General features: G+C 48.1%; 1 protein-coding gene across 1 annotated transcript in view; it reads left to right on the top strand.

The window, feature by feature from the left end:
• LOC118300823 (reticulon-4 receptor-like 1) overlaps positions 1–8,932 on the top strand; it is a 74,254-nt gene extending 65,322 nt beyond the window's left edge. The window contains exons 2-3 of the mRNA XM_035625636.2: positions 4,185–4,639; positions 5,600–8,932. Coding sequence (XP_035481529.2) covers positions 4,185–4,639; positions 5,600–6,499 — 1,355 coding nt within the window. The 3' untranslated portion in view covers positions 6,500–8,932. The remainder of the gene's footprint in view (positions 1–4,184; positions 4,640–5,599) is intronic.
• Positions 8,933–15,193: the final 6,261 nt, after the last annotated feature.

Raw genomic sequence — 15,193 nt, 5'->3', positions numbered from 1 at the left:
AAAGAGATTTGATTAGAAAGGCATCACTTGCTGAAATGGACAATTACTACAACAAGTGAAAGCCACAGGCGTGTATACCAGCCCAGAGGACAAAAAGGACATCATCAGCCATGATTAGGATCCAATCAAGCCCAAATTTGAATCGCAAAAAAACCCCACATCTTTGACCGAACATCGCTTCGACACTAGAATGACACCGCGTGGTCAAAAGTATGTGGACACTCCTCTCCATATAACATTGTGTTCTTTTGATCTGGGGATGTGCGTTCTCCGCGCTTTCACGACAAGGGAATATAAACTAAAAATGATACTGCTGCTATTATTCACAATTAGTTTTTTCCATAATGAATTGTTTTGGGACACTGGTCCCGTTTCGACATTAAGAAATTTGGAAGGACTCATTTTGCAAAGGATCGATTTACGTTTGGGTCACGGAGCATGCGGCAGTGGGCAAGAGGTCACTCCTTTGTGTCTATGATCCATATCACATTGCGTGATCAACATCAGGACCTGTGTTAAAACACATCTATGTCTGACCTCTGGCGGGCGTGCGTTTCTTTCCTTTCATTGCTCAAATTTACAAATGACGAAGTGCGACACAGCTGCAGTCCACATTGTGCTCTGCGACTGTGTTCGACGGAGCACCCGGAGGGCAGAAATCTGCAAAAAAAATATTTCAAACTCGAGCTTTAAAACATTACATCCTTCACCAGAGATTCGCACCAGCCACAAACCACTCTAATGGAAGCTAAACCCTGACTCATTTCCCCTCTAGCTGCAGTACTTGGGGAAATGCGTCGCGAAGAATCACCGGCGAATCAGATTTTGATGTACCTCGGTGCTCCTCACTGGGAGTTGTTACAGGTTGGAGGCCTGGCTTAGTGCCAGCTTGATGCCTCAGCTAATTGCTCATTTGCAATTAGTTGTCTATTCATGTATCCCGGGCTGCCGTACAGTCGCGCAGCTGGAGGCAGACCGAAGTCTGCGGGAGTAGATCCGAGGATGTGCTGACTTGGACTGAAGTTGTTTGAAAACATGTTTTTAACATTTCAAAACAAGGTATCAATAATTTGTTGTTGACGCAAGATTGGGGATCTTTGCCCCAACTAAGCACACTCTCATCTTAATGCTCTTATCTAACCCTTAACCCCCTGACCCTATTCTATCAAAGCACTGAGCGGCCGTTTTCCTCCTCTGTGGCCTTACTATCAGAAGCACACTAACACTGCCAGTGAACAGAGATGACTCCACGTTTTACAGGGCAAATGATGAATAAAATGTTTGAACAACTAGATTGTGGTGGGAGATCCTCCGCCCCCAGTGTCAGAGCCATGTGGCCCTAAGAAGCGTTTCCATCAAATGCCCTCTCTTCCATCTCTCAATCTGTGAACTTTAAAAACCTCAGTGATTCTGCAAGAAGAGATGTACAAAAAAGATTTTTTTTTTTTTTTTGATGGGCTCAAACGTATTCATACTAGCTTGGGGCATGAATTTTTTTTATATAATTATATTATAAATACAGTACATTCTGTGTTGCATAATGAGTAAGAGGAAGATCGAGGATGTGATTGGAAAGAATGAAAAGGGAAAAGGGGACGAAGGAGGAAATTATAAAGTGATGACGATGATGAAAACACCAAAAGACAAAATGAACAGAAGGCGACGAGGACGCAGAATCAATTGGAAATGCAAATGAAGGCAAGAAACATTCTTACAAATAAGTGTCAAGCAGACTTGCTGAAGATAATTTGAATGCAAAAAAAAGGAAAAATTCTAAAGGCAATGGGACCAGTGGGATCCTCCCATTGTTGAACTGAGAACACGCACACTTGTGATTTGTGGTTCATCGGAGGTTTGAACAAATAAAACTGTGATATTTAACTCTCGTTCTTTATGGAAGCCTTTCTGCTCGCATGCAGGGCAGGAAGACTTTAGGATATACAACGAGGGGCTAAATGTCACTGTCGTTTCATTCTTTTTACCACAAAGTTTAGGACCTTAAACCGTGTAGTAAAACCTGAGGGAAAAGGTTATCGGTGCCAAGAAAAAAACAGCTCGGTCAAGTGCTATCAACCGATCCTCACTAAGAAGCATCCACAAAAAACACAAGGACTCAGAGTCACTGATGCATATGCACATGCACGGTACAAACATATTTACACACTCGTGCACGAAGTAGCGAATAGCCGCTTTTTATCGAATTAAGAGAGGCAGCAGGCAGGGGCCCTGCAGAGAATGAAGATGAAGCTGTGGATGAAGGGAAACGTAAACGTTCTGGTGAGAGGAGGCAGAGAAGCATGAAGCAAAGGGTGAACACAGATGGACAGATAAAGAAGAGGAGGAAAGAGAGGAGAGAGAAAAATCTGTTTCATTCCCCGAGGAACTGAATACATATACTGTACGTGAAAAAAAAAAAAAGAAAAGAAAGAAATTGGTGTGAAATAGATAATAATTACAAGGACAAGGGGAGAAATGTCATCTTCAGCATATGCGTCAATTTATAAACAAGCCGATCTTAGAATCATGGTCGGTTAGTTTTGCTTGAAATGCCCATCCTTAGTTTAATGGGAACGGGATTAGTTTTGCAGGTATGTGGTCGTAAACCAAAGCACGGGGACAAATATTGACCTGTTGTTGTTGCAAAGTTATCACAATTCGTCTGTTGGGGCACGCGAATATCGGAGGAGAAGAAAGAAGTATGTGCGTTGCATGTTGTAGATATGTTTCTGGCTACTAACGTTAACTAGCCGCAGCGTGAGCGTCATAGGCCCGCTCAATGCAAGCAGCCTGGCTACTGTCCAAAGCAAAACAACAAACAAACAAACAAACAAATAATTCATACAGTATTGGTTTATTGTTGGCACAACAGGACAGAAGATGGGCTGCCATGACAACAGCATGTGTTTTTCTTTTTCTTCTTTTTTCCTTTTTTTTGTCTCGGTGAAAAGGTCAGCCGTGTCAAATACAAAAAAGGCACCGCTCTTATGTCTGAGATAAAAAAAATGTCACGTACTGTGGACACACACAACACCGACAAGCGCACACAAACGTATACACGCCATGTTAACCGTGTGCACACATGCTGAGACATGTGCACGGAGCCACGCGGCATAATACTGCTGCCCTGTGCTGACATGTCTGAACATGTTGTTCTTTACGGAGCAGCGGCGTCACAGTCAAACTGACATCTGTCCATCACATCTGTCCATGTCACTGCTGCTCACACACACACACACAAACCAGACAGACACACACACACACAAACCAGACAGACACACACACACACAATACATCAAACAGTAGAAAGATCTGCGGCAAGATTTAAAAAAAAAAAATCAAATAACTAAGGAGCGACGAGGAGAATCTAAAAACAAAAACTAATATCCACTTCACAGGCATAGTGCAGATGCTTCCACTCGCTCTCTCTCTCTCTCTCCCTCTCTCCTGCCTTCTCCGTTTCCCTTATTGTGGGAATTACAGGTGTGATGCGTGTTCACTTGTAAGCAGAAGAAACATCGATTTTCTGTCGCCTTCAGAGGATAACCAAAGGATATTTCCCAGTGCGGTGCGATGCTCATGTGTGTGTGTGCTGCATCGTTGAGATTGGTCCAAGGGAACACATAAATGGAAATGTGCACACCTCTGTGACATTCATAAAATCACACAATAAAAGACACACTGCTTGTGCCCCCGCGTGGTGTTTCTCTGTCTGTGTGTGGTTGTGGTGGGGGCATCTTGGTATTAAGGATTTTCAAGTTGTTGTTGTTTTTTTGTTGTTGCAAAATCTAAGAAATGGTCCTCTGGGTCCAGAGTTTGGCTTTCGAAGCAATTTAGGAAGAGGATGTCAGCGGAGGGTAAGCGAGGTGAAGGGTGAACAGTCTGGGGAATGATTGCAAAATGTGCACAAAGAGGTGACTCATGAAACAATACATGAATGTTTGTGTGCATTCGCGCGTGTGCGTGTGTGCTTTTAAGAGATTTGTGTCTGCGTTGTGATTTGTCTGCACTGAGCCGTGCCTATTGTTGTCCTTTTAAACTGAGCGCAATGAGTGTTTCATTCAAGATGCATCTGATAACAGAAGCTCTGCCGGATGAATTCAATTAATTCTGCTCCTGTTTTTTCTTTCTTTCTCGCTCTCCTTTCCCTCCACCTCTTTCTATCAACGTGTTCCTCCCTCTGTCAGGTTACGGCGGGGTGGAGTTACTGTTGGTGCTGTGTGGCCTAGATCTGTCTCTGCCCTGCCCTCGCCACTGCATCTGCTACACATCGCCCAGCACCGTCTCCTGCCAGGCCCACAACTTCCATGCCGTGCCCGAGGGCATCCCCGCCCAGAGCGAGCGCGTGTTCCTGCAGAACAACAAGATCCAGCGGCTGCTCCGCGGCCACTTCTCGCCCACCACCACCATGTTGTGGCTTTACTCCAACAACATCTCCTACATACAACCGTCCACCTTCCACGGCTTTGACCGCTTGGAGGAGCTCGACCTTGGGGACAACCGGCACCTGAAGGCGGTCGCGTCAGACACCTTCCTGGGCCTGGGTCGGCTACATGCCCTGCACCTATACCACTGTGGCCTGATCAGCCTGCCACCGGGGATCTTTTCGGGCCTGCATAATCTCCAGTATCTCTACCTACAGGTACATGGATAATAGCCTCCTCTTATCTCTGCTGTACTGTGCATCTGCATTCACAATCGCATTATGTTGTAATCTGTCCATCAGCCTGGCTCAGCACTTACCGCCTATGAATTGGACACACTGATCAAATGCTAGCCATTATCCTGAGTGCAGGGACCACAAAGCCTCCCGTGCAGTAAATAGCCTGCGCTATAGTTTCTGCGGTCAACCACTGGAGGACAACAGTACAGAGATTGAAATCACGAATTGAGTAAATGATTTCGTTAATCACATGGGGGGGTTGTGAGGATATAGGGTTTTACTAGACGTTAACACTCTCCTATGCGTAGTATTGATTGGAAAATAAACTGGTATTTAAATCCAGCAAGTGGGGCAAAGGTAAAGCTTAAATGCTTGACGATATTCTTACATTACCCGTAAGAGTTTGGTACAACAGTTGTCAAATGTACAAAAGAAACAGATTGCTGTGAGTTGATCTCTGACAATCATTGGCCCCATTCTTTCAACCAAGTCCTCGACTTCTAACACACGATCAAAAGGCAAAGAAAAAATTTCTGACCTGTTTTACACTGCTCACCTACTGTACCGCCCTCTGGAAACTCAGATCACCATGCATCGAGAAATAATGCTTACTTTGAATTCTTTGGTCCAGCCATTTCTTGCTCTAAATGATCTTTGTTAATGATTTCTCTGTAATAAGACACATTTATTCTTTGTGTTGCATAATGTATAAAATTGTTATTTCATTAGTTCCTAGTGTGATGCTGTAACTGAGCTAAAAGCCATTTGGCATACTTTGCTGAGATCGATGTTTAAACAGCTTCAAATCATTTTTTTCTGCAAAAAATATTATCACGATGCAGCACATTCATGTCAAATTATTCAGAAAAGTAATTAATGCACTGCATCCCATCTCAAGCTTCTGTTTCTACCTTTCCTCCTTCCCCAACATCCTGGCAGGACAACCAGCTAGAGTTCCTGGAGGATGACCTGTTCATTGACCTCCTGAACCTCAGTCATCTCTTCTTGCATGGCAATCGACTATGGAGCCTTCGTCAGAACACTTTCCGTGGTCTGGGGGTCTTAGACCGTCTACTTCTGCACCAGAACCGAATCCAGTGGGTTGACCGCCAGGCGTTCCATGACCTGCGGCGCCTCACCACCCTCTACCTGTTCAATAACTCCCTGACCGAGCTAGCTGGTGCCAGTCTGACTCTACTGCCGGCCCTGGAGTACCTACGACTGAACGACAACCCCTGGGAGTGTGACTGCAAGGCCCTGTCGCTCTGGGATTGGCTGCGGAGGTTCAGGGGCTCCACCTCCTCACTGATGTGTGTTTCCCCACCGGAGCTGGCAGAGAAGGACCTGAAAACGCTGAAGAAGGAGGAGCTGCCCAGCTGCTTGTCCAGCGAGGGTCAAGCACACAGTGCCCCAGATCGGGAGGTAGATCACGGAGAGTCTTTGAACCACCTAAATCGTCCCAGAAACCATCATAACCACCATCAGCGGCCGTACTTGCCCCACGGGGACCAATACAGCCTGCCGTCACCTTCACCGCTGCCACGGCCGCCTAAGGGAGGCCGCAGAAACTGTACCCGCCGGGGTCGCAAGGCAAAGGGGGGTATCAATGAGGTGGAGGTACTACAGGAGGGGGGTGACAAAGACTATACCCCAAATGGAGGCAAATATGACCTGTCTGCGACTGCAAGGAGGAAGAACAAGTGCACCCCCAGGACTTCTGTTGGCCCACCAAGTGGGGTCCAGAGAGCTAATAATAGAGCGGGGTCGCACCTCGCAGGTCACACTTTCTGTTTCTCACCAGCTCTGCTGCTGTCGCTCATCTCTGTAATCCTACGTTGAGGAGGGAGACGCACACTTTTGTGCTGGTGATGCATCTCAATGATTCACCCCCATGAAAACCCCCGCCCTGGCTCTTGAACTGAGGCATGTGTGCATCACCATGTGTGTACATGATTGTGTATAAAGAACATTATCAAATATCTACTGTCGGAGTATCCCTGAGGTATGAAGGCAGGGATCACGATGAGTCATAATCAAAACATGGAAGTCAGGGAAAACTATTTATCCCATCGCTTTGATGATGTCACCAAGGGGAACAACAGGAAACCTTTGCATTTGTCTCTGTGGCATCAATTGTTTCACTGAATTCATGCAGTTATGGAACTGTACAGCCACACAAAACAAGAAGCCAATGATTCATTGACATAACAGCAAGAACAACACACATAATGGATCAAAACATGCAGGTTTTTTTAGGCTTAGTCTCCGTGTGTAGCCCCCTTGCCACAGTGGTGGTCTCTCAGCGCAGCCTTCATCTGCCACTCGCCACTAACACTTGACACAAAGACACAATCATGACAGTCACACTTCTCACTCAACAGCACCTTAAGATGAAGAAACAAAATTCTGCACAACACAATCGGCAGTGAAATGAGTCATCGCATGGCGTGTCAGCGGTAAAAACTATAATTACTATATTGTCTACTCATAAAGTGGTTTTACTTAAGTGTGTCAACGGCAGGGTCGACTCACTTTAATCTGTATACTTGGTTTTAGTCCAAACTCCACTGAACCACTGCGCTTGTGACACATTAATATAAAAAAACAAAACGTTTCCACTCTGAACGCTGTTCGTGTTAATTTGCCCATGCGTCCTTATCCAGTGAAAAAGCCATTCTGAACTAACCACTCATAATATGAGCCAACTTGTCACAGCCAGTGTAAATGAGTGAGTGGATGAACACACAGGTACATACAAGTGAAGATGTCCGTGTTACTGCTCGTATGACTGTGTGTCCACCGACGAAACAACACTAAAGCCATGCGGGTGGAATGAAGCTAGATAGCAAGAGTGCCTAGTGAGAGCCAGAGGCCAGTGAGGACAAACCGCGCAGAGAGACGTTTAACTCCACTCTTCGACCTCGTTGGCTACAAAATGCAGGCCTCGACGAGCCTGAAACGTCTGAAAGGGTCGACTCCCATGCAGGCCAAGGAAGAGCTGAGGCCCGAGCCCGGCTCGCAGAACTTCAGACTTCCCAGGAACTTGTATGCACTTTCCTTTGTAATGCTCTGGAGGTTTAACGTGAAATATCCATATCTTAGATCCTTCAAGCAAAGACAGTCCAATCCATGCAGCGACAGAAGGATTTCAAAAGCCTCGATCAGGGAAGAGCGCAGCTTCGCGTCACAAAAATCGCAATATTTGTCAACGCGGTGGTCCGATCAATTGCCGTAACACGGACGACGCGAGCAGTTAAGAACCTGCGGTGCTCATCGCGGGGCACAGGGGACTGACAGACGCCTGCGGAGTTTCCAGCTTTGTCCTTTCTTCTGTGTTGAGCACACTCCCCCGGTCGGACGGACTTCAAGCCCTGGAGTGGAGTGGAGGTGTGGATTTTTAATGCTGCTGCGTACGAGCGAAAGCCCTTTTTCTGAGTGTCCGGATTCTTCGTGTCGGAAAAAAAAATGGCCGAGAAGGACAAAGGACAAAGAGGACTGTGTGGGAACGGCGCCCTGAGCCATGAACTGGAGCAGTCACCCATAACGAAGCCCGATCACCTTCACAGCCTTCCTGTACCACTGCCCCCCCCCCCCAGCCCTCGGCTTCCGACCCCCTCAGGAGCGGAGCACCACAGATGCCGTCCAGGCTCCGACTCTGCACATGAACTACTTCGGAGTAACTCACCAAAACGTCTCAAGCGCTCCATCACCATGTACAGACGCACGCGGGCCACCCAGGTACCCCGGCTTGCCTGTAATGCTAAAAAGTCTCCTTATTCCTCGTGGCATTACAGAGTCGTTTGAATTTCAAAGAAACAAAAAAACAAAAAAACAAAAAAACAACAACAACTCTCCTTCTCCGCACAAGACGACGCGGCTGAAAGGATCAAATCATGACATGCTGAGGAAAAAAAGCACAAAGAGTTTATTTTGGTTTGGTTTGCTAGCAACCTGAAAAAACGCCGCGTTTTTTTGGGGGATGGGAGTCCGATCAGCGGGGGCCACGTCCGCGCCCTGCTTGTGTGTTTGTTCGCTGCTGAGTCCCGCCTTTTCATGTCTATCTATCTAAATGTCGGGGGGCGGACGGACGGACGGACGGATGGACGGACGGACGCCTGCCACCGGAGTCGTCCTGCCGGCGTGTAGGATTAGGGCCCCCCCCCCGCTGGTGAAACTTGTGTGTGCTGCAGGTGATGTGATTTGTGTCTGTTTATTCTCGTCAGGACGACCCTTTTTGTTTTTTGTAAAAAGGAAAAAGAAAAAGAAAAAGAACCCCCCCCCCCAAAAAAGGAGAAACTGACTCTGTTGTGTCTCAATAGTTCCCTAAATAAATAAACAGGGAGCTATTGGGTGGACAATTTACTTTTTTATTTAACATTATTATCATCATTCATTCCCCCCCCCCCCCCCCCCCCCCCCCCCCCCCCGTTTTGTTTTGCTGACTCATTCCAGATAAATGCTACACTGCACTGCCGTCTCCCGCTCCTCCTGTCTTGTCTATCCTTCCATCCCCTCCTCTGTATTTCCCTCCGCCCCCCCTCCTCTTTACTCGCCCTCCACACTCTCCGCCCCTGCGCCCCCGCCGCCCTCCGCCTCTGTCTCCTCATTCTCTTCCTCCGCTCTCTTCCTTTGTGCAACCCGGATGTTTTTTTTTAAAAATGTGGTTATCAAACAATGCCAGACTCAAAAGCTGTTTATAAATAACATTAAATGGAAAGTGTCCTCGAATGGCTGCCGTGGCCCGCGTCTGTTTGCCTCCCTTTTGTCAGCGTGCGTGCACATGTGTCGGTGCGCCTAAGTGTCTGTGTGTGGCTAATACACAGACCCCCGAAATGGGCCCTGAGGCTGAATGATAAGGCTGAGAAAGGAAGGAAAAATGGTTCAAAAGTAGGAAAAGAAAAAAAAAAAGGTAATGGAATGAGTTCTTACATTCATCTGCTGCAGAGAGAGAAATATACCCACATTTAACCAGGATACATTTGGGCCTCCTCCATGTCCTAGTTTCACTCATGCACTCGCCAGCCTCCTATAAAATATGCATCAGAGCGACTGTAGGCACAAGCGCGGCACACACACACACACACAGACACACACACACAGACACACAAGCGCACAAATACGCGCCGCTGCCGGCCTGTATTAGCCGCGAGGGGGGCCGACGGAGGCGCCTTGTGTCAGGTCAAGGTGAGGTCGAGCAGAGGGCCGACATGTGCTACGTGCAGTTTGATATGTTTGTGTGTTTGTGTACGAGATGTGGAGGAGTCCGCCCGTGTGCCGCGTGTGCCCGTCGGATGCGGCCTGACAGCCGGCGAGGGGGGGGGCGGCGGGAGAGAGGTGTGCCGCTGAGCGACAGCATCACCGCTCTGTTTGTAAAACAGAGCTGACAATTGGGAGCGAGAGAACGAGCAGAGCACAGGGAAACGAAGGCGGACGGGCGGAGGCATCTCCGAAAGAAGCCCGCCAGGTGGTTGTCAGCGCCCGGCAGACCGGCAGCCGGGGGAGAGGAAGCCGGTGTGCTGTGGGTGGCTGCAGCATCAGCGCGGGTCACGCGTGCTCATCCAGCTACTTTGCGGCGAAGATCAGACATTTAAATCAAAGCGCAGAGTTTCTGTTTCTGCCCCCCGTCAGTTCCGGGAGATTTTATGAAACGTCGGCCTTCTCGGTAAATGGGCACATTATTCACGAAGGGACATCAGATAAAGGCGCAGACACTGTTCGTCTGCGTGAGAACAGTCGCGTGACGGCTGAGACTGAGGGAGCAAAGGTCAGCGAGTGAAATGTGGCAGGAAGCAAACAAATGAGGAAAGAATGAGGAAAAACAAGCAAGATTAAAGATGCAACTATAAAGATGAGTGGGAGTCAGGGAGCATCTTATTAAGGAAAAGGGGGAATAGATGGATGAGTGTATTTCTAATGGAAGAAGGACATTAGACAGGTAGTAATGCTGAGTCCCATTATACATCGGGACTCAGAGTTACAGGCCTCCGAGTCGAAAGTTGCCCCGAGAGTTGGATTGGATTTTTGACTCAGAAGGCAGGAGGAGCGTCTCCAAACCCGACCTACAAGCTCTGAGCTCCGAGGTTTAATGGAACACAGCATGAGGTGCGAAGAGAGAGAGTTCGAGAACAAACGAAAAGGAAGGAAGGAACATTTTTCAGAAACGCTTCCGATATGAGCAGAAGTCGAGGATGAAGTGAATAAGAAAGTGTGTGAAGGAGAAGGCACAAAGGAGGAGGAGAGGAAATAACTCACGAGAAAATGGCAGGGGGGAGGGGCAGCAGAACATTTGAGAGAAAGGAAAGGATGAAGGCACAAGGGGGGAAAAAAAGGAATTCAAAATGCAAGATGAAGACGACAGAGGAGGAGTGAAGGACGAGCACGGCGATGCAAGAGGTCAAGGAAGCAAGTGAGGAGATGAGTGATGAAGGGAGGAAGAAGAGGGACAGACCGGGAGAGAGATGCATGTGTGCAGGCTTCATGATCAAACAGAGGAACAGCTCATCCACTAGTTCAGTCCCTGAGCTGAGGCTCTGAAATAGCCGCGGGTGAATATTTATATACGCCCATGTTCCTTCCGGAGGCGGAGAGGCCAGGCGAAATTGATTCCTCTGTGCGAATCCCCGGAGAGCCCGAGACTCGGCAGAAGAGGAGCAGAAAGGAGCGAGGGAGAGCGACAAGACGGGAAAAAGGGAAGCACAGGAGGACATTCCGAGAAAAACAAGCGGAAAACGACGAAAAAACGAGAAGATGGAAAAACCGTGGCTGGGATGCTAATGAGCGACGCTTCCGCCGACGCTTCCGTCCTTGCTCCGTCGGAGTCCAAACCCCGTCGCGCAGAGTCGCCCCCTTCGCTCTGCAGTACACACCTATGATTGTCGCTTGACAAGTCCACATGTCACCGCTTCAAAGGGTAACAAAAGTTCATTTGCAAATAGACAAAGAAGGGGGGGGGGGGGGGGGGGGGGGGGGGGACAGTCGGCCGCAGTGTGAGACATTCGCAGCCTTTCGGCGGCGGGGGAAGTCTGATGGATGACATTTGAATGTGCTGCCGACGCCGTCATCATCCGTCGTGTGTTCGCGCGGGGAGTCGGACGTGGCTGCTGTGTCTCCATCGGTTTTTACAGTCTTGCCGCAGCTTGATTAAATGTTTCATCATCCGGGATTAATGTTTTGAAGAAGTGTGTCGACACGGTAACACGCGGTCCCCCGTCGTCTCCCGAACAATATTTGTGCTCCTGACTTCATTTTTAATGCAGCGATCCCTGAAACAGATGTCTAGATTAATTCGAACACATTCAAAAAGGCGACGGTAGTCGGGCATCGTCGCCGCCGCCGCGCGCTGGCTCCCATCGGAGAGCGGAGTCACACTGACAGTGCCGGGACTGAACAGGGGGGCGGAGCTCGCACACGAAGGCGGAGAGAGGAAAACACCAATGTGTACTTCGACTGCACTTAGGGACGGGGGTGTGTCGGCGAGCTGCTACGCTCCCGATGGCAAAACTGCGGTAACGTGCTGATGATTCGCTGGTAATATTAACCAAGGTCGCTATCTTAGTTGAGTGTGTTGGCATGCGAACACTTGTTGTCATGTTAGGACTTTTGCGAGTCAAGCCGGGCACACACTGTACGGTTTGGACCAGATTCTTTGGACACGTGACTCATTTTTCAGAGTCGGAACCCATTTCAGGCTGCACGGTGGCGTAGTGCTTGGCACTTTCGCCTCACAGCAAGAAGGTTCTGGGTTCGAATCCCCGTTCACCACAGTTTGCATGTTCTCCCCGTGTGTGCGTGGGTTCTCTCCGGGTTCTCCGACTTCCTCCCACAGTCCAAAGACATGCAGAATTGGGAAAGGTCAATTGGAGACTCTAAATTGACCGTAGTTGTGAATGGTTGTCCGTCTCTGTATGTGGCCCTGCGATAGGCTGGCGCCCTGTCCAGGGTGAACCCCGCCTCTCGCCCAATGTTAGCTGGGATTGGCTCCAGCCCCCCCGCGACCCTTAAATGGATAAAGCGGTAGACGATGGATGGAACCGATTTCGGCTTCATCGTCCTTCAGTGTTCAGGGGGGGTCACGATCAAGCGCTGGCGACATGTAGAACATTTTGGTCGACAGTCTTCAGGCTCTTGAGACGTACAGTAGTCTCATGAGTTGACTCTGCAAACTCAGCTCAGCTTCTTTCCCTACTGTGCCTGCGTGAAATGTCCAAACACACCAGTGTCATGGAATCTCCGTCCATCCTCCCTGGGAAACTCTTAGGACGAGTCTTCTCAGGCTACGAGGTCATCTCGTCTGTGGCAAGACAAGACCATCTTTGAGCAGCTGAGGTCTCTCTCGAGGTGTCATCGTCGCGGGGAGACGACGGCATTACTCTGAACTAAAAACACTACAGAGGCCGGGAGCAGGCAGACTTTCTTGGGACGCCGAACACTGTGGAAACTGTTGTTCTGTGTAGCGAACCGGAGGTCTCCTCAACATTGAGCTCTTATAATAAGTACTCCCGCTTGAGACATCCGCGGTGTCCGTCTTCCTGAATCGGCATCCACTCCATCAATTATTCCATTTCAACCGGGACATGGTGACGTGTCGCCTCGTGTGGACAGAAAAACACGGAGGCCAGTCCAGTCTAGCTGGGGCAACAACAGACTTTACTAAATTGCTGTTTGGACACGCAGGTGAAGGCAGCACGTTTGAACCTTGTTTCGAATTGACAACGGCTTATGCGGTCCGACGGGGCCGACGGGTCCATTCAGGGTGAGCAGTCGGGTCGCGGATTCATGACGGCGTCAGCACAAAAACCGCGAGCATTGGTTTTCCATCGCACACGATTTACCCGCCAACCTTTTCCAAAAGTGCACAGTGTGTGCCCAGCTGAACTGATCATGAACCAAAGTTCATCGGTTCAAATTGGTAAAACATTTGTCCTGATGATGAGTGCGAGAGAAAAAAAAAAGAAGGGAAGGGATCAGCAGGCCGTGAATGTCTTTGCATCCGAAAAAACTGTCAAGATATTGCTCAAGGAAAAGGTCAGAATTTGGAACGGTTGGCCGACGGACGAACTAACACACTGAGCCACGATTACAGTATACAGTATATACATATGATGCCATTTACTCTGAGTTCGTCCTACTAATTCAACCATCACTGAGAATTATGAAAAGAAAGACTTTCTGGATATTTTTTTCTGCTTTTTCCTTTAAAATAAAGTTGGGAACACCACCCAGACTCACCCACTAATGGGGTCCTATCTATTATTTCTGAGTGCTCTGCTGTGCTGGGCGGTTTGAAACCGTCCAGGAGGAGACAGCATCTCATTTTTAGTCCTCTACCTGTCCTCAAGATGCTGTCCCAACTTATTTCAGACAGCAGGTCCTATATATTATTAATTATTTGACTTTTGGCAGTGAGTTGTTAAATTTTTTTTTTTTAAGATGCTTAAGTCGCTCTTACCTCTTTCTCCACTGACTTCAGGGGTATGCGAAGGGCTAGATGAGTACTTGAAGTGACTACGACCTCAAAGCAGCTCCTTGAAGGCAGGAAGTATTAATATAATTCACCCATTTATGACCCTGGAAATTTGAAATATCTCATCACCAATTGGACTTGTTTCAGAGCTGCCAGGCGAGAAAGTCATTTTGTAAATTCATTTTTCGGGGAACGCTGAGTCAACCGTCATATTTCTTTTTCAAAATTGAAGATTTCCTTTAGAAAAGAGCCGATTTATCGCACAACATTTCCAAAAAAATGTCATTGTAACTTCAAACTGTCTGACGAGTAGGAAATTAGCAGTTAGACCCAGTGTTTTTAAAGCTGGTGCATGACACCTTACATGTCGGACGTGGACGTGTATGACCGTGCACTATACACACTCAGACAACTCACACGGACCAGGCTCATGTGGATACAGACTAAGTACAGAGCTGCTATTTGATAGTCAACACTCTGGTCTCATCACTGCAATCTTACACCTAAGCAGAGAAGCCACATCGGCGATAAACTTCCTCCGAAACCACATTACGGCAGATACGGAGCCCAGCGAGTGATATCATGTGGCTGCTAATCCGCCCCCCCCCCCCCAAAAAAAGATCCCCTTCAACCAGTGCGGTGAATATAATATTCAGAGCACCAATACGGATGAATGTAAATCGACCGATTCACCTGATGTGCAGCAGCAGGCGGAGACGCATTCACTGCACAGTCGGTAATTATTCACTTACGATGAACATATCGGAAAATCAATAATGCACCGCTTGGCTCAGACAGCGATAAGCCGTAGATGACCATCGGCAGATGGAAACGAGCTAGACGCCGAGCCGCAGCAACAGCATTGGCCACAGCACTGAGGCAGTTGAGATGTGAGGATCTGTCAAGAAGAAGAGCAGAAATCGAGATGTCACAAATCCACAAATAAAATCTGCTGTTTGGCTGCGAGGAAAAAGGTCTGTGAGGGAAGTATTAATGTGACCAATTACTCTCTGTTTGACAAAACAACTACCTTGTGTTCAACCGTGAAGTCGTACAGAGAAATAATTTGA

Source organism: Scophthalmus maximus, chromosome 2 (assembly GCF_022379125.1).
Source record: "Scophthalmus maximus strain ysfricsl-2021 chromosome 2, ASM2237912v1, whole genome shotgun sequence".
In the NCBI taxonomy this organism is placed as follows: Eukaryota; Metazoa; Chordata; class Actinopteri; order Pleuronectiformes; family Scophthalmidae; genus Scophthalmus; species Scophthalmus maximus.
The sequence above is the reverse complement of the archived record's forward strand: the minus strand, read 5'-3'. Positions and strand labels throughout refer to the sequence as shown.